At 39.8% G+C, this 18914-nt stretch overlaps 1 protein-coding gene across 2 annotated transcripts; it reads left to right on the top strand.

Moving 5' to 3' along the window:
- Positions 1–3136: 3136 nt before the first annotated feature.
- Med6 (mediator complex subunit 6) lies at positions 3137–15814 on the top strand. 2 transcript variants are annotated; one of them, XM_021653967.2, is made up of 8 exons: positions 3137–3268; positions 7603–7762; positions 9100–9191; positions 10922–11004; positions 11794–11902; positions 13515–13630; positions 14826–14853; positions 15409–15814. In XM_021653967.2, exons 1-8 carry the CDS (start codon positions 3247–3249, stop codon positions 15537–15539), a joined length of 741 nt encoding a protein of 246 aa, XP_021509642.1. In that variant the 5' UTR covers positions 3137–3246; the 3' UTR covers positions 15540–15814. The 2 variants fall into 2 exon arrangements, with proteins under 2 accessions (XP_021509642.1, XP_021509649.1); XM_021653974.2 differs by lacking the exon at positions 13515–13630 and having other exon boundaries at positions 15409–15460.
- Positions 15815–18914: the final 3100 nt, after the last annotated feature.

Below are 18914 nucleotides of genomic sequence, written 5' to 3'. Positions count from 1 at the left end.
TTGTGGTGGGGGACTGGGACAGGGTTCAGGTATGGGGAGAGCAGGGGCTGGGGAAAGAAGGCTGGAAGACAGGATGGAAATAGATGTGTGTGTGTGTGTGGTCATCTCTGGAACGAACTGGAGATCTGGAACAGGGAAGCTCCTGGGAATCTATGGGGGGGGGGTGACCCTAGCTGAAACTCTTAGCAGCAGGGGAGCCTGAAGTGAATCCGACATGGTCACCTCCTGTAGTCAGTGGAGGGAGGGAGGACACCAACCCACTCACAAAACCTTCGACTCAAAATTTGTTCTGCCTACAAGATGCACAAGGATAAAGACAGAGTAGAGTTTGAGGGAATGGCAAACCAATGACTGGCCCAACCTGAGACCCATCCCATGGGAGAGATCCAACCCCTGACATTATTAATGACTCTCTGCTATGCTTGCAGACAGGAGCCAAGCGTAACTGTCTTCAGAGAGGTTTCATCCAGCAGCTGATGGAAACAGATGCAGAAACCCACAGCCAAACAATCGGCTGAGGTCAGGGAGTCTTGTGAAAGAGTGTGGGAAAGGATTGAAGGAGCCAGAGAGATCAAGAAGACCTACCGAGTCAACTGACCTGGGCCCATGGGGGCTCACAGAGCCAACCAAAGTACATGCATTGGTTAGACCTGGACCCCCTGCACGTATGTAGCAGATGTGTAGTTTGGTCTTCATGTGGGTCCTCTAACAATTCGAGCAAGGTGTGGGGGCATTGTCTCTGACTCTGTTGCCTACCTTTGGATCCCTTTCCCCTAGCTGGGCTGCCATGTCTGGCCTCAGGGAGAGAGGATGCGCTTAGTCCTGCTGTGACTTGCTATGCCAAGGGGGGTTTGTATCCATGGGAGGACACATGGGTACTCAGAGAAAGGGAGAAGGAAATGGGGGGAGGGTGGTGTGAGGGTGGGGCTGGGAGGGGGTGCCTGTGATCAGGCTGTAAAGTGAAAAAAAAAAAAAAAACCAACGGAGAAGTGACTTTGAACAAATCCATTTCCATTTAACAATCTCTTATTTCATTTGCTGTTGAACTTCTAGGGGGCTATTATTGTCCCAAAGGCCATCAAACCATCTGTTCATTTATTCAAACATCAGCTCAACCAACACATATTGCTGAGCACCCACTGCAGAGGAGATCCTGTCAGGTACTAAGTAATTAACAGGACAGCTCCCCCTTGCCTCAAAGGTGCTAATTGGCTCCAAATCTCAATAGCAAAAAGCTTGAGAAACCCTGGTCCACTGGGTGCCTTACAGATACTCCCATGTGCAACACAAACATGTACAAAGTCAACAGTTCTTCATCTTCCTCCGCTCAGTGTCGTTACTCCTAAGTTGATTAATCGCACCTGGTTTGATGACTCAGTTCTCTGGGACTCACTTTTAATTCCTCTCTCTTCCTTACCAGGCTATTAGTCACCATTGCTCTTTAACACTCTTGCCTAAATATTTTTCATCCCCCATCCCCACCAGTTCAATCATTTGCATTAGTGTAGACATCATTTAGTTTCCAATGACCTCCTCAACAGATCCCCCGATTTGAGTCTTATGAATACTTCAAGCGCATCCTCCTTAAAGCATCTTTCTAAACCAGAAGTCAGTCACATTTATCCTGTTGCCTGCAAAATCCAGTGGGCTTCGCCAGTCTGGTTTATCACACTTACTGTGTGCTCTGTTACAGCCTCTCCTAATCTTCTAAAGACACAAGGAAACAAGACCAGTGAAGCAAAAGAAAAAGCTTGCTGTTTCCTGCTGAAAGAGTCTGCTTTAACAAACAAACAAACAAACAAACAAAAAACAGCTCAGCACGTGCATACTTCTTTGTGAACATTTGTTTTATCAATATCATTTCAGGTATAAAATCCTAGTTCAATAACTGAAGTGACAAAAAATATGCTTTGTTGGCTGTGGTGGTGTATGCCTTTATTCCCAGGAAGCAATGGCAGATAGATCTCTCTGAGTTCGAGGGCAGCTTGGTATGCAGGTCAACAAACAAGTTGCAGGACAGCCAGATAAACCCTGTCCAGAGAAACCCTATCTTGAAAACACACACACACACACACACACACGCACACGATTTTATTACACTGAGATTTAAAAATGTGAGATCTGTTGGTTTATGAGTGGAAAAAAAATCCCAATTAAATTAATGGTCCTCCTGCCTTGTTTCGGGGTTATGGTTAAATCCTGGGGGAGCCTTAATAGTCCTTAGTTTTGAGAATATAGGTCCCTTCTTTCAGGTTTTGGGGTCCTCCTCTCAGTTTTTGTGTCTTGTTTGCCGGCATCTCCATCATTTTGCTTTTACAAAACCATACTAGAGACAGAAAGTCCTGCTCTGGTTTTCTATGGCTTCCCCACACCACAGGCATCAGGAGGACGCTTGGGAATTCCTTTTCTCTTCTTCATCTTTTTAATAATTCACCTCAGAAGCACTTCCTATTTTACGAAATTTAGTCACGAGTTGCTCTAAGTTCTTAATTGGTTTAGGTTTTTTAGTTTCTTGAATTTCTCTGTTTGAGGCAAGGTTAAAAAAAAAAAACAAAAAACAGAGGGCAAGTAGCTTCTAAATCTAACAGCTCCTTTGTACACTCATGAGATAGTTTAATTATTTTTAAAATACTGTCTACGTAGTTTAGGCTGGCTCCAGGTTTGCTATTCACTTGGCTCTGTCTCCACAGAGCTGGGATTGCTAGTGAGTACCTCGGTTTAGAGGATTTTAGAATGTCGGTGTGAGCACGAGACAGGACTAGGTTCAGCCTGGTTACCTGTGAATGCGATCACTTTCTCCACTGTTGTGCCCTGCCGCTTTGCCTTTTTGATGTTGCTGTTATTTTTTGTTGTGGCTCCGCGCCTCCAACCTCTCTGTCAGTTCCCAGTCCTGGGCACCCTTGCCATGTTGCCCTCTCCTTTTCAACGACCCGGTCTACAGGCCCCGCCCCTCCCCGCCTTCCGGCTCCATCCTTCAGCTTGCGCTACCTTTTTCTCCTCCCCGCAGCTACCTCTGGCCGTGGCTTTCTCCTCCCCGCAGGTGACCCAGAGCAAAAATCTCAGCCAGGCTCCGCCCTCTTTCCTCCTCCCTCCCGAACAGTTCCCCCCCCCCCGCCTTCGCACTCCGCCGCGTGAATACTTTTGACCTCCTTCCTATCCGTACGGCAGTCAACCCGCCGCTTCCGTCGCGGTGGTTATTACCTTTACAGTGCGCCGGAAGGAGGCTCTAGGAGCGGTTTTGGAATTATGGCGGCGGTGGATATCCGAGGTAATTAATGTTACGCTTCCCACACACACCCCCAAGATCGTGGTCTGCTGGGGGTTTGTAGCTTGCTGAAGTCAGCGTCACACCGTTTTGTGAGGTCTCTCAAGTTCTTTTGAGTGGCTGCCAGACAGCCTCAGGCTCCAGTTTGACGAAAAGTTGTCGAGTTTTTCCCTGGTTCTCACGAGTCTCTTTAAGAAGGGTCGAAGCGGAAGAGTTAGAAACAGTTTGGGGAATTTCTACCGCAGTGCTGGGGTATTATATCGGGGTGAAGGGCTGGCTTTTCGGAAGAGATAAGTTGAGTAAAATGAGGACCGATCCCGCTGTACGGGTCTCCGGACAGAAATCCCTAAGTCTTAATGTTATTTAAGTTTTAGTCTATAATAACCTTCACTTATCATTCAGCGGTTACCTTCGGCAAGCTGAGCTGTAGAGAGATTGTAATTTTCGTTGAGTCAAGTGAATAAATGGAGACGCAACCTCTTAATTGCTTTTTGCTTGGGTAGCATGTTTGGTTTTGTTTGTATATATTCTGTTTTTCTTTTTGACAGTTTCACAATGTATATAATGTATTTTTAGTATGTATACCACCCATTATTCTTATCCTTTCCCATACCCACTGAATCCTTTATTCCCAACAAGTTCACTACATACTTGCATGGTTTTATGTGTATGTGTGTTTATTGAGCTTAATTAGTTTTAAAGTGTTTGAGATGCCTTTTGCTATATTAGGTGGACCGAGGTGCCAGCTAATTCATGTATACTTTCTTAAGTAGTAGTTGGTTGCAGTATTTCTGGGTCACATTTTACCCTCTTGTTTTCCATTGTGAAGAGTTTCAAGTTTCTAAGTTTATCACTTGGAGATTGTTGAGTGTTGCACTGACAGGTGTGTCACCACACTGTCTTGCTAATGCGTGAACAGAGAAAATATTTAGTCTATGAGATCATATATTTAGCATTTTCAATGTCTTGCTTATTATTTATATTTGTTAGCATCATTGTAATGTGTCTGATGTTTAGAGGAATGTCAGAGAAGCTGGCATAGCCATAAGTGGAGTGAGATGTGGGAAGATAATTTAGAGAAGTTTTGGGGCAAGAGTAAGACAGCCCCTGCAGAGTTTTGATCAACGGGGAGGGCACGTTCTGTTTATCATTCTTTTAATTTATGTATTTACTTATTAGATTTTTGGCTGCTGAGACTAGTGTAAGGAGGCAAGAGTAGAATTTTAAAAAACAGGACTTTTTCTGGAATAGATGGAAATTGGATGTATCTTGGAAAGGGTGATAACTGCATTGGTGAGAAGTGGTTGAATCTGCTTAATTTGATTCTCTTCATGAAGTTGTGATCACAGTTTATAGTTTATCTTGAAGTGGGACAAATGATTGCTTTCAGTTAGAGATTGTACTTTTCATTCCAGTTAAGTATTTTGTAGATGAATGTCTTTGGATATATGAAGCTGTTTAAATTGATGAAGATCCATGATTAATCGAATAAATCATACTTGCCTTGGCCTTCAGTCATGAATTGTAAGCTTTTGATGGCTATTATGCTCATTCTTGATAAATAAAAATTCACAATTTAATGGGAGCACACATCTGTGTATCTGGTGATGATATGAGAATTATTAGTAATAACAGTATATTGAAGTTGCCATGAACACAGAAAAAATGCCACATGACCACTGACACAGTTAACATTTATTGGGTTAAAGTGTGCCAAGCATTTAACATACGCAGTGTAATTACAGATCTTACCTACCTACCACCAGTTAGTTAATAGATATAGGTATGAAGTGATTATGCCTGGTAAATGATATTAAGGTAAGGTACAAGAAACATATTTAAGGAAAAAGTCAATTTCCTAAAGCAGCAAAACGAAATGTAGATTTTTTTCTTTTTTTAAATTTATTATTATTATTTATTACAGTTTATTCAGTTTGTATCCCGGCTGTGGCTCCCACCCTCATCTCCTCCCAATCCCACCTTTCCTCCTTCTTCTCTCCCTATGTTCCTCCCCTAGTCTACTGATAGGGGAGGTGCTTCTCCCCTTCTGTTTGACCCTAGCCTATCTTGTCTCATCAGGACTGATTGCATTGTCTTCCTCTGTGGCCTGGCAAGACTACACCCCCCAGGGGGAGGTGATCAGAGAGCCTGTCACTGAGTTCATGCCAGAGAAAGTCCTTGCTCCCCTTATTAGGGACCCCCACTTGGATATTGAGTCTATGGGCTACATCTGAGCCTGGGTTTTATGTCCTTTCCATGCATTGTCCTTGGTTGGGTTATCAGTCTCTGCAGGGCCCTGAGTGCTCAGTTTTTTGTTGTTGTTTGGCTCAGTTGCTCTCCTTTTGGAGCTCCTGTCCCCTCCAGGTCTTACTAGCTCCCTCTTCTTTCATAAGATTCCCTGCACTCTGCCCAAAGTTTGGCTTTGGGTCTCAGCCTCTGATTTGATACCTCGATCAGTAGTGTCTTTCTGCTCAACCATGTTCGTAGTAACTCTATTCATAATAGCCAGAATCTGGAAACAGCCCAGATGTCCTTCAATACAGGAATGGATACAGAAATTGTACATTTACACAGTGGAATACTACTCAGCTATTTAAAACAAGGAAATCATGAAATTTGCAGGCAAATGGTGGTAACTAAAAAAGATCATCTTGAGTGAGGTATCCCAGAAGCAGAAAGACAACACATGGTATATACTAACTCATAAGTGGATATTAGCCATATAATATAGGATAAACATACTAAAATCTATACTCCTAAAGAAGCTAAACAACAAGGAAGACCCTAGGGAAGGTGCTCAATCCTCATTCAGAAGGACAAATATGATAGACATTGGAAGCGGGAGAAGACAGGGGACAGGACAGGAGACTACCACAGAAATGTAAAATTTATAGTAAATAAAATTGTTATTGGATTAAGGAATTTAAATCTTAAGTTGTGGTTTCCTTTTGTTGCTTTTCATTAGAAAGATGTCTTTTTCTGAAAATATTTCCTCGTTTTGTATATTTTGACTATGAATTTATCCATATATGTATATAATTTTTATATAGTATAAATAGGTGGTTGGTGTTGATTATTTTTGTTAACATGCTGCATTTGTTTGTTTCCTGTATTTTAGAACACGCAAAGCATTTATTTATTTATTTGTTTGTATTTTTTACATGTAACAACCTTTTCTCACTTGATTCATTTTGCGTGGACTTGCTTGTTACCTTGACTTAGATCTGACTTCTTCAGAAATGCCAAAAGTAACTTTATAGAAGAGGTGAAGTTTTCAGTTATTATTTTAGAAGCATTATGATGTTTATAACTAACTCTAGTGGTGTTTAGTAGGTATTGATGTGAAACATTCTCATAGCCAGTGCACAATAAAACTCATTAGTTATAGAAAACTAATTTACCATGTCTTTTGAGACAGGTGCCCATGTAGCCCAGTCTGGCCATAGTCTCTTGATCCTCCTGTCTCAGCCTCCCAGGGTGTTATGACCTGTAGGTCTTTATCACTGTTTCTGGATCTAACATGTCTTTTTAAAATTTGAGGTTTACTTCTATTCTGAATCTGAAACATTACATCTGTAATATGGGGATTATCCTTACCATCTGCCTTTTAACTTTTACATCATTGACCTGTCATCTGTAATAGAGGCTCTCTAACATTCTTTGTCCACCAGTGGAAGGTTCTTTAAACTGGTGGTTGTGGGTGTGTTTGCAAATTTTGAATCAGTTGTCAGCATTTAAAAATTCAGGATTTTTAGTCTTTAAAAAGATCTTTCTCGATCTAAAATCGTAACATGTCTTTACCCTAATTATTCAAAATCAAAATATTTAATACATATATTTTACCTGTTTATAATTTTAATTCTTTTTTTTAATTCTTTTTTTTTTTTTTGAGACAGGGTTTCTCTGTGTATCCCTGGCTGCTTTGGAACTCATTCTGTAGACCAGGCTGGCCTGGATCTGAGATCCTCTTTCCTCTGTCTCCCGAGTGCTGGGATTAAAGGTGTGCAGCACCACTGCCTGGCTCTTTTTGTACCTTTGTATATGAATTTTCTCTGCTGGCAAATACTTTATCCTTCTTTTCTTCATGGTGAGCTTCTCTTTAACACAGTGCAAAATCCACCTCCTGTCCCATGAAAAATTCTATATCCCCCGTGTGTTCCCCATTTTGTGCTTTTTTTTTTAATGAATTTATCCCTAACTTCACTATAGTACATACTACGTTTCTTTTCATATTTCTCTTTTCTAATACTTATCTCCCTCTTTAATTTGTAGCACATAGTAAGTATTTGTTGAATTAGGTTATTTATCCTTTTAAATCTTTTATTTCTTTCCTATAGATAATCTGCTGGGAATTTCTTGGGTTGACAGCTCTTGGATCCCCATTTTGAACAGTGGTAGTGTCCTGGATTACTTTTCAGAGAGAAGCAATCCGTTTTATGACAGGACGTGCAATAATGAAGTGGTCAAAATGCAAAGGCTGACATTAGAGCACTTGAAGTAAGTTGTTTTAAGAAGGTAGCATCTTGCCAATGAGATCTTGCAATGAACAGTCATTTTGGCCTGTGTGTGATGGCTGGTGACAAACACAGTAGAACCTTTAGAAAGAAAACTAGAAGTTGTAGACTAGGGAGATGGTTCAGTGAGTAAAAGTACTCGAATACAGGATTGGTAATCCAAGTTTGATCCCTGGAACCCATGGTGGGAGTTAAAAATTAGCTATTGAAAGTTGTGCTCTCTGGGCTTTGTGGGGACACATGAAGCTCAACCCCATACAAAGATTTATAGTCAACTGAGGAAAAGCTGGGCGTAGGAGAGGCAGGCTCCTTCCCAGGGAAGAGCACACCAGTTGGTTTTCTAGTTCCAAACAGTCAATCCTGAAAACATACATACAAGTAACATTATATGAATTTAACAGGTTATAGTTAGGAATATTATATATAATATATATTTATTATTTAATATGGTATTATACATAAGTATATAATATTATATATACACATGCAATTGCATGTATTCATGCAATAAAAACTGATGAAAAAAGAGGCTGTGAATTTGAAGGAGAGTGGGGAGGAGTACACAGGAGGGTTTAGAGGGAGGAAAGAGAAGGGAGAAATATCTTAATTATAGTATCAAAAGTCAGCAACAACAAAAACTTGTTCTCTGAACACACACACACACACACACACACACACACACACAGTTTCAAACCCATTTTGTTGGTTTGTACAAATTTGACAGACATTTGTTACTTGACCTCCTCATCATGTCAGTTAGGGTAGACTGGAGCTGCTGCTCTGATAAGTGTGACTGTTCTCAGCCAAATCATCATGATTATGTTCATCTTCAAATCTAATATTTTACAATATAGCCAGGTTTATTGTAAGACTTTCTTTGACAAATGAAGAAAATTGTAGCCAAACAAAACAGGATTCTTTAGACTTTGGGTGCTAAATAAGAATTTTATTCCATCTGCACAAGTTTCTGAAGTAACTCCTAAGTATTGAGGATGGGGTAGGGTTTATAAAGTTTAGTTTTTATATTTTAAATAGATTTTGCTCTTAGGTAAATGAAGCTGTTAAAGGTAACTAATTGTAGCTTTAAACATAATCTTTACTGAAACTAAATTTAAATTCATGAATTTTTATAAATGTTATTGTTTAAAAACCACATTTTAGTCTGTATACTCCTGTCTGGGAAAATAGTTTTATTTAATAGCCAACTTTTAACATTGATAATAAGCAATTTTAGTCCCCTTTTTACAATTTATTTGGTAATTTAAGAGTCCTGCAAAGAGTTAAGTTTCATTCACAGATCTCTGTGTGTCTCTATTTCAGTCAGATGGTTGGAGTTGAATATATCCTTTTACACGCTCAAGAGCCTATTCTTTTCATCATTCGAAAGCAACAGCGGCAGTCCCCTGCTCAAGGTAAAATGGACAAAACACCATAACTTATTTACTTCCTAACCTGTGTGCTTTATTTTATTTTTGAATAAGGGATTTATTTTGGTGTACCATTCTGGAACTGACTTACATGTTATGTTTTGTGTATTTGTTTTGCATCGATTCTGTTTCTGTAGATCCTACAAACCACATAGATGTCTAATACTTGTTTTAAGGGTGTACTCATCAGGCTTAGCATCCAATGTACTCATGGCTGAAGTTCATTATGGCTACCTAGGAAGGTTACACAGCTTACACAGTGGGAAAAGGCATTATAGGAACTGACATCTCCTGAGGATCCATACCAAATGTGTCTTCTATTCAGCATAAGATGAAGATATATATATATCTCCACTCTAGAAAGTCACTTGAAACTCTGAGCCAAAAGGTTTTTTTGAGGACTGGTCACAGGCATTTTCTGCCCACCAGAATTGCAGATGTAGTTGGAAATCGGGTGCACCACATTCATGTAGTACATTTTGGCTGGCTGGCAGGTATAGCTGCACGTCAGAAGTATATCAAAAACTCTGGTAGCTCTGGAAGTCAATTAGATCACCTCTTCCTGTGAGCACAGTGGTTGAGTGTCCGCTGGACCTTGAACCTCTTGAGTACCTCTCATTTCCTCTATGTACATAAGTTAATATTTTACAAAAGACATGGCCTATATAGTGTTATTACGTCCATAGAGGAACAACTGAGCATCTTCAAATGGCACAGTCATCAAAAAATCTTACCTGAGTCTTTGACTTCTAAATGAATAATATTTGCTTAAGAAACAACATTGAAGAGTAAATAAATCCAGATTTGCTTTTGAACCAGAGAGCTAAGGCATATACTTTAGTGAAGACTGGCACTTGAAAGCACCTTGAGATCAACCCGGGAATTTGCAGGGAATCTCACTGAAGAAGAGACGATTCAAAGTAGAAAAGCAGGGGATTATTGCCAAGAGATGTCTTTCAAGTAGATAGATGTTCTACATCGAGATACCTGGGGACATCCTTTACCCTGGGTCAATATCAAAGAGTCACTTGCCAAAGAATTTATAGTTCAGAATCTGAATATTGCTTTAGAGTGGAAGGTCTGGAGTTTCTGCAGAGAAAAAGAACCTTAGATAATAAGCAGGGCCACTTGGGAACAGTCAGGATATAGTAATGATACAAGATGTCATCAGGCTCAGTAGTAGTTATTTTTGTCCTTGGACTCAGTCCTGGGACTTGGAGTCAAGTATAGTGCATCAGATATCTTCACACTCTTCTCCAAGTCTCCCATGTTCTTCAGTCTTACTTCCCAAGGTTTGACTAATACCATTTTGATTGCTTGGAACATTGAAATGTGCTCTGTGTAGGTATACATGTACCTAGGAAGAACCTCATTTTAATAAGCATAAGATGCACATTGAGCTGATCAGACTTGATTCAGATGTGCCTTCAGTTTAAGAAGCCCTGCTTGTGGGTGAGAGTTGTTGAACTCTTCAGGCTTTGTGGATGGAACTCCACAGAGCTACTCAAGTGTTAACAACTCAAGGTAACATATAAATGAACAGAACAGTGTGGCTGTTTTCCTGTACTGCTTACTTGAAGAGAGAAATTGCTTGACCTTCCCTTAAAGTTCCATATAGGGAAGTACCCAAGTTTAGTTGTTTTATGAAAAATCATCTTTTTAGCAGTTTGTGTTCAAGCTGTGTTCATAAGCTTTTATTTTTACTGCTTCTTTAGTTATTCCGCTTGCTGATTACTACATCATCGCTGGAGTCATCTATCAGGCACCAGACTTGGGATCAGTTATAAACTCTAGAGTGGTATGTGTCTTCACCCACCTGCCTGCCTACCTTCCCTTCCTTCTTTTCTTTTTCTTGAGACAGTAGTCTTGGGCTCTCTGTGTGTCTGAAGATGACCTTGAACCTCTGGTCCTCCTGCTTCTTCTAGTATTTTCCAAGTGCTGAGATTCCAGATGATTCCAGATTCTAGCACCCTAGCTTTTTTCACATTCTTTGAATATTAAAGCAGACTTCTAATTGATATACCCTGCTCTGAGAATCAAGTAGGAGGTCTTCTGCTTTGTGTAAGCTGGTATAAAATGTTGACTGTTGGAGGGTTTTGAGCACTGTTAACTGTGGGTCAAGTCAGTGCTAATATTTTGAATCTGCCTAAAGAGCTACAGTCTACATCATTAGTAATATGCATAAAACACTTGGAAAAAGAACTGCACCTAGATTATGTTTTGTCTTTTTTATTATTCCCTAAACCATACATTGTAGCACGTATCTATATAGCATTTATATTATATTATGTCTTGCAATCTTGAGATGATTTTAAATATATAGAATATAGCTTATACAGAAATACTAATTTTATATGTGTAATAGCCAAATGTTAATTATTTTACACATATATTATATATAATACTAATTATATATAACTAATCCCTTTCAGATACTGAAGGGTGACTATTACCATCAAATGGTAATCTAGATTCTGAAAATAGGGAATTACTGCCTTTGCATAGGTAAAATTTAATATTTAGTTAGGTCATTTTAGTTGCCCTCATGAGAGATTTGAATGTGTTGGCTTTTGTTTTGTTTTGCAAGCTCACTGCAGTGCATGGTATTCAGTCAGCTTTTGATGAAGCTATGTCATACTGTCGATATCATCCTTCCAAAGGGTATTGGTGGCACTTTAAAGATCATGAAGAGCAGGGTAAGTAGTGTGTCTAGACCTCCCTAGACATTTTGATACTGACAATGAAGCTGGGGGCTTGTGACGTTACTTGACTAGGTTTTAATTTCTCAGAAGATGATGGCATGTCATAGGGGCAGTAATAATAACATCAGAACAGTTGTTAGTTTTCTCCATGAGGTCACATGCCCATAACCCTTTAAAGAAGATTTAAGGTTTTAAATTATTTAGACCATAAAGAGAACATTGGTGATGAGTGAGCAAAGGTATTTTTTTTTATTTGTTGAATTGTTTTGGAATTTGGAACCCTTCAGCCCTCTAATCTTCAGGCTGGGAAGGTGAGATACTATTCTTGGTGCCCTTTCTTCAGAATGCTGGACTGTGCTCCCTCTTTCTCTCCTCTCCTCTCTTATTTATTTAAAAAAAAAATTCTTCTCTTATGCTAAAGATTAAATCGAGGACTATAGGCATGCTAGGCAAGCACTTTACTCCAAAGTTATATCCCTAGCTGTTTAGATTGATTTGCGTGTGTGTGATGTGCGTGTAAGCTTGTGTACCACAGCACATGTGTAGATGTCAGAAGACAACTCCAGAGTTGGTTCTCTGCATCCACCTTTAATGTGTGTTCTGGGGATTAAATACATGTCTCCAGGCTTGTATAGCCAGTGCCTTTTCTCTGGCCCTAGGTCACTTTCTAGGTCACTTTCTGATTCTTTGATATTACCACCTGTCATGAGTCTATGGCTGTTTTTTTTTTTTCTTTGTAACCATGTTTTACCAAAAACTTGTGTCCAGAAATGTATCTATGTCAGCGTTTTCTTTTTAGAATAGTGGAAGTGTGGAAAAGGTGGCCTTTGTAGGATTCTGTGAGGTGGCTTTTGACATTCTTAATATTGGGTGTAGGCAGCGATGTTTGATATAGGAAAGTGTGCCAACTCCATCCCCTACCCCTGGTCCCCCTGGCCAGAGAATCCCACATGTGAGTAACTGCAGAATTTCTCTTTCATTTTCTTTTTTATTCTTGCCTTTACAATCTTCTTTTGTAAATTTCCCCTCAATACAGTGTTTAGCTTTTTTTCTTAGAATGAGAATGAGCAAATGAATAAGTTTTAGAAAATCTCTCCATAATAGGAGCCTAAGCTGGCCTTGAGCACACAGTTCTTTTGGCCTCATCCTCCCAAGTGCTAAGACTGACAGAGAAGTGCATCACCATTCCCAGCTAACTTCAGTCTTTGAGACAGATCTTGTGTAGTCCAGGCAGGTTAGTTAACCTGCTGTATAGTCAAAGATGACCTTGAACTCCTGATTCTCTTGCTAGGTTTAGTTACTGTCTTTATAACTGAGGGTAGTAACTAGAGTTTGCAAAACCTGCCTTTTCTATTTGTCTTAGTGGACTGTATGGAGAAGAACTAGTCAGTTGCGCTTAACTCCACAACAATGTGGATTGATTTAGATAATTATGAAAATTTGTCTCAGCACTGTTTGTCAGTACATCACTTGTAAAGGAAAGTTGGGAACTTCTTTTATGTATTTGTTATGTTTTATTTGAAGAACTGTTCTAGTAAAGATGTCATTGAAAATAATGGTTTGAGTTTGTTCAGTATGTTGATTTGGGATTTTGATATTTTAATAGATAAAGTCAAACCTAAAGCCAAAAGGAAAGAAGAACCAAGCTCCATTTTTCAGCGACAGCGTGTGGATGCCTTACTTGTAGACCTCAGACAAAAATTTCCACCCAAATTTGTTCAGGTAATGAGAATGTGTTATGAACTTTGATTGACGCTTTCATAACATTTTTAATTGAAGAGTCTTTTAGAAATATTTTAAAATATTGCTTTTCCTTATTAGCTAAAAAATTACCTCTGAATTAGAGGAAAGGTTTTTAAAGACTTAGTGGAGGTAATGAAGAAAAAGAATGAATTCAGCATTGTTCTCTGTCCCTAAATGAATCTGTGTGACTGTAGAGGTCTGTGTTGAGATATTATTCTCAACCATAAAGTTACTGAAAGCATAATAGATTATAACAAACCTAGAATGTGAAACTCATGCTTTCTGTTCTGCCTTCTGATTCCCAGCTTGATATATAAGGTATGCAGACTCTTAAATGGTTAATGAGTTAAAACTTTTACCAGAAGAAATAGAAAGAGGTGTGGGGGGCTTGTCATGGTCAAGAAAGGAAGCAGAGGTGGTAACAGAGTTCTCTTTTAACTGTGGTAAAGGTTTGTAGTACTACCTAGTGATTTAGGAGGAGTGTAGCAGCAGCAGCACCTTCCATTCTACCAACTTGAGCTTTTGAAGTGAAGCAGGTAAGGGAAGGAGCACAGCCATGTTAGTGTCGTGGTTAGTATCAGTTGTTCTGGACCTTTACAAAGATATGTGTTCTCACAGGTTTGTTTATTGTTGTTAGGAGGGATTTGAATATTTTAAAGGTAGTTGTAAACTAATTGAGATTTTTTTTTTTTTAAAACACCTTAAGGAGACATTAGAACAAGTCTTGTCTTCCCTGTCTGACTGTAGAATAGTGAGGCCTGTTACTTATCTGCCTCTGTTTCCCAAGTGCTAGGATTAAACTATTCCTGCGTTCATTCTCCTTTCTTATAGTTCATATCCTCTAAGCAGGTAAGTATCTAAGATTGGAGGCTCTGTTATTTCTTCTCTTAGAGTCTTTGTGGCTACTCTTTTAATTGTCACCTTTTTTGGGGGTGACACACAGCTTGTTAGGTGAACATCGTTTTTATGCTGACGTCTGGTGTTAGATTTGTGTCTTTCTGGAACGAAGGGCAAAGAGTAGAGAATGACAAGCTTTCTCTCATGGTGCTTCACTGGTAGTTGTCATTTACAGTGCAGTTATGTAAGTGTGCCATTTAAGACGATAAAACCGAGAAGAAACTTCATTAACTTGCCTTTTCCCTTCCTCCCCCATTTCTTATTTTTCAAATCCTAGCAAAAGTCTGGAGAAAAGCCTGTCCCAGGTATGGTTCATCTGCTCTTTTTACTAAACTTGAATAAGATTAACTTAATGTCCTAGCAGCGATGACAGGAGATGAGCTGTGGCTATTTTGTCCTTTTACACGGTCTCATTATAGTTTGTCACTCCTAACCTTTGAACTGCCAACAGGTAGTGTTTTAGTGGTAGTAATACTAGCATTTGAAAGTAGAGGTTAGGTGGAGAGACTGGCAAGAGCGAAGAAGCCAGAGTGGCTTGACAGTAGGTTTCATCATGGAGAACGGGTGTTGAGCTGTCTGTGAAGTTGTCATAGAATCATTTTCTGTAGCTTGTTCACACATAATGTCTCATTTTAGTACCATGTGTTTGCCTAGCATTATATTTCCTTGAGTGAGTAAATTTTTAGGTTTATAAATGGATTTTAAAATAAGTTTGCCTGGGGAAACAACTAAACATTCAGCTTCATAAGTAATTAAAAATGAATCTGAAAGAGTAAACCATTGATGTTACCTAATGTTTAAATTTGTGTTTTTCCTCCTCTTTAATTTGTATTGACAAAATACCTGCTTTTGTTGTCTAGTGGATCAGACAAAGAAAGAGGCAGAGCCTCTGCCGGAAACTGTGAAATCTGAGGAGAAGGAGAGCGCAAAGAATGTGCAGCAGACTGTGAGCACTAAAGGTCCCCCTGAGAAACGAATGAGACTTCAGTGAACATTGGACAAGAAGGAAGCTGGCAAGCCCCTTGTCATCACTATACCTCAGCACCGTGGGAGGCGCTTGAGCCTTGAAACACTATCGCAGCCCTCTCTTTTGGAATGCACTTGTTCCTTACAAAGGACATTCTCCTTACCATGCTTTCTATGTGAATATTTCTTACGTATCTTTTGTAACCTTTCCTTTACTGGACTTGTGCAGTGCACCTAACTCACAGATATGCCAGTATATATATATCTTTAAGAACAATAAAGTTATTTGTATATATTATACATCATGCCTTTTCCTTCTTGTCTCTGAGAGGATAAATGTTAATGCAGTAACTGAGAATGTCTTGTACCACTTGGATTATTTCTCTGCATTACAGTAATACATTTGCTGAATAATTGAAAGGCAAAGGAAAACTCTCTCACTGATAAAATCATCTTACAGATTCTTGTCAGTTTGCTTTGTTTCCTTTTCTAAAGCTTCTGTCTTTGCATATTTTTTTTTTCTTTATCATGTTAGTTTGTTGTGAGCACTTGCCTGTGTTTAGTAGTGTATGGAATATGATTCTGAGATCTGTGGCCCAAGTTTCTTAACTACTTGCTGTGTTATTTTGGAGTTTTCCCCATTTGCTGTATTTTAAATAAGGTGGCACTGACTTTGTGTACACTGCTGTATGCATGGTCCGTAGGGTGGGATTACTGTAGTCTCCACATCCTTAGGGCTCTGCATCCTTAGGGCTCTAACTTCATGTTGTCAGGTTGTTTGTCTCCGATGGTGTGACTCCAACTCATCATTTAAGTGCAAAGGGTGAAGTTGTATGTTCTTCAGAGTCTCCCGTCACCATGCATTTACTGCTAGTTAAGCAGCAGAAAGTGTCTTATTATTTAAAGTGGCAAGACAGATTTCTTACCTTTGTTTCTTTTATGAAGTTTGGTTTTCTGTGAGCTGTTTGTTATTGCTCTTAGTTTTGGTATAGTGTGAGATGTATAGGGAAGGTATAAACTGAGCACAGGGTTCTTTTTTGCAGTAACTCCTCATATATAGCACTTTCCCATGTCTTTCCTCTCTTAACTCCCATGAGATGTCTCTCTGTGAGCCCCTGTGGCATGCATACACACATACATCCTTTTTTTTTTTTTATGTATACTCATGCTGCTATGGTTTGGCTATGAAGTGTGCTCCTCAAAGTGCCGTGTATTGAAAATTTGATTCCTACCTGGTGATACTGTTTTGGAAGGGTCTTTACGAAACTTACAATGAAGTCTTTGAGGAAGGAGTAGGTCTCTGGCATATCCTTCAGGGATCCACTTGCTTCAGTACTTCTGTATTCCTCTTACCTGTCTCCTGTAAACCCTGAGATGGAGCTGCTCTTCCTCTGCATGTGTCCCTGCCTAGCGTGGTTCTCTTGAAGCACTATGGTTACAGAAGTGAGAAAAATAACAAACATACGCATCAGAATCAAAATATCGCCATTGCTTTTGTGAGACAGTGCCATAGCATCCTCTTCTACTCTCAAACCTGGTTTACAGGGCACCAGATCTTTTCACGATGCAGGTGCTCCTCTTGTCAGCCCCTCTCCTTGCCCCACATTGGCAATAATACATTCTTTGGAGATCCTAGGGAACACTATATACATTTTGATGATGTATAATAAATTTATTTCAATATGTCTATTTGTAAGGCCCCCTTCAATCCTTTTCTCATCCATCATGCCACTTCTGGCAATCCAGCTTCTCTGTGTGGATATTGCTTTTAGAAGCCATTTCAGCAGCAAGTTGGTACTATAGCCTGAATCTTTTGCCAGAGTGTAAAATTCCTTACCATTAGAGAATACTCTCAAGTAAAGTCACTTTTCCTTTAATAATGCTGTGTTTTGCCACTTGATTGTGACACAGGAAATTCAGCTATCCCTTCCTTGATTGTGTGTTTAAGTTGTGTTTTCTCTACTTTGTTCAAGGGTGGAGATTAGCTTCCAGCTACTTCTGCATCTGGTACAGCAGCAGAGACAAGTGCCTCCAGGAATCTGCAATAGGGACTTTCTTGCTGGTAGCAGGTGGAACACAGTCTGGCCTAGTATAAGTGGGAGTTGTGGTGGTTAAATTGTTATTAGTGGTGAACTGGAATGGTATGCTACTGGGAAAGGAATCTGGCAAAGGCCATGTATCAAGTGTCTGTGTTTGTATTCTGTACTAAAAATTCATACAAATTTAGCAGCTTAAGGAAACATGCATTGATTATCCTGCTTTCTCTAAGTGAGGAGTCTGGGCATAGATTAGCAAGGTCCTTGCCTTGGGACCTCATAAGGCTCTATTCAGGGTGCCCACTGAGCTGCATTCTCAGAACAGACATGCTTCCGTGGCCCCTCTGATTGTTAGAAGTTTTATTGATTTGCAGTGTAGAGCCATGGGAAGTGGCTTCTTTGTGGTTATCAATAAAGAAGTGCCCAGTGCTTTAACTCATTTCTGTACTACTTTTAAGAGGGCTAGTCTGGTAGGTAAGCCCACTGCTGTCGTTTGAGTGTAGTTTTTATTTTTTATTTTTTATCAGTTACATTTTATTAACTCTGTATCCCAGCCGTGTCCCGATCCCTCATTCCCTCCCAGTCCCTCCCTCCCTCCCTCATCTCCACCGTGCCCCTTTCCAAGTCCACTGATAGGGGGGACCTCCTCCCCATTCATCTGATCCTGTTTTATCAGGTATCTTCAGGACTTTGAGTGTAGTTTAATGGTACATACTAAGGGTGCTTCGTCTGCAGAGTAGTCTCCTGTGAGGTGGTGGCAACCTCAGGAGATGGAACTGTTAGCTGATTAGGACATGTTCCTGGAAAGTAAGGTCTTGAGTCTACACTAGAGGGTTATTATAAAGTGAGTAAGCCTGGCCCTACCAGTCACATGAGCCCCTGGATCCTGCTTCTGCCACTGCAACTTATGCTGTGGACAGCATGAAAAAGCAAGTCCTTGTATGCACCTTTTGGACTTTCAGGCTTTCAAACTGGGGGCTAAGTGACTTCATTTCTTTTCTAAGTAGATTGTGTGCAGTTGCTTAATTACAGGGATGAGACATAAAGAAGGACCAAGGACCCACTCAGGACAATCTCCCTGCTTTTGTTTAGAATTAAGTTCATGGTCCCACACAGTGACGGGTGCACAGGGCCTTGGGATCAGGAAAGACATTCCAGAATTCTGTTGGGTTTCCCATGTGGACAGTTACAGTGTAAATAATGATTTATTTCTTTCCTTCCACTGAAGTATTGTACCTCACCTTTTGCTCTTCTCTCCTTTCTTTTACAGGTTTAGCTTTTTATTGGACATGTTAACAAAAGAAGTTTAGTAAAAAAGACCAAAGCCCATGTCATCATCAGACTCCTCAGATTCTTCCTTCTTT

The sequence above is a fragment of the Meriones unguiculatus genome, chromosome 7 (genome assembly GCF_030254825.1).
Source record: "Meriones unguiculatus strain TT.TT164.6M chromosome 7, Bangor_MerUng_6.1, whole genome shotgun sequence".
NCBI classification, from domain to species: domain Eukaryota; kingdom Metazoa; phylum Chordata; class Mammalia; order Rodentia; family Muridae; genus Meriones; species Meriones unguiculatus.
Note: the sequence above shows the minus strand (reverse complement) of the source record. Positions and strands in the feature narration are given on the sequence as shown.

What these genes read in the sequence shown, in the direction of transcription:
- Med6 (XM_021653967.2), top strand. Translation starts at nt 3,247, where the DNA reads ATGGCGGCGGTGGATATCCGAG. An exon ending in CTGACATTAGAGCACTTGAA is followed by an intron (nt 7,763 to 9,099) that starts GTAAGTTGTTTT and finishes TCTCTATTTCAG; the next exon opens with TCAGATGGTTGGAGTTGAAT. An exon ending in TGGAGAAAAGCCTGTCCCAG is followed by an intron (nt 14,854 to 15,408) that starts GTATGGTTCATC and finishes TTTGTTGTCTAG; the next exon opens with TGGATCAGACAAAGAAAGAG.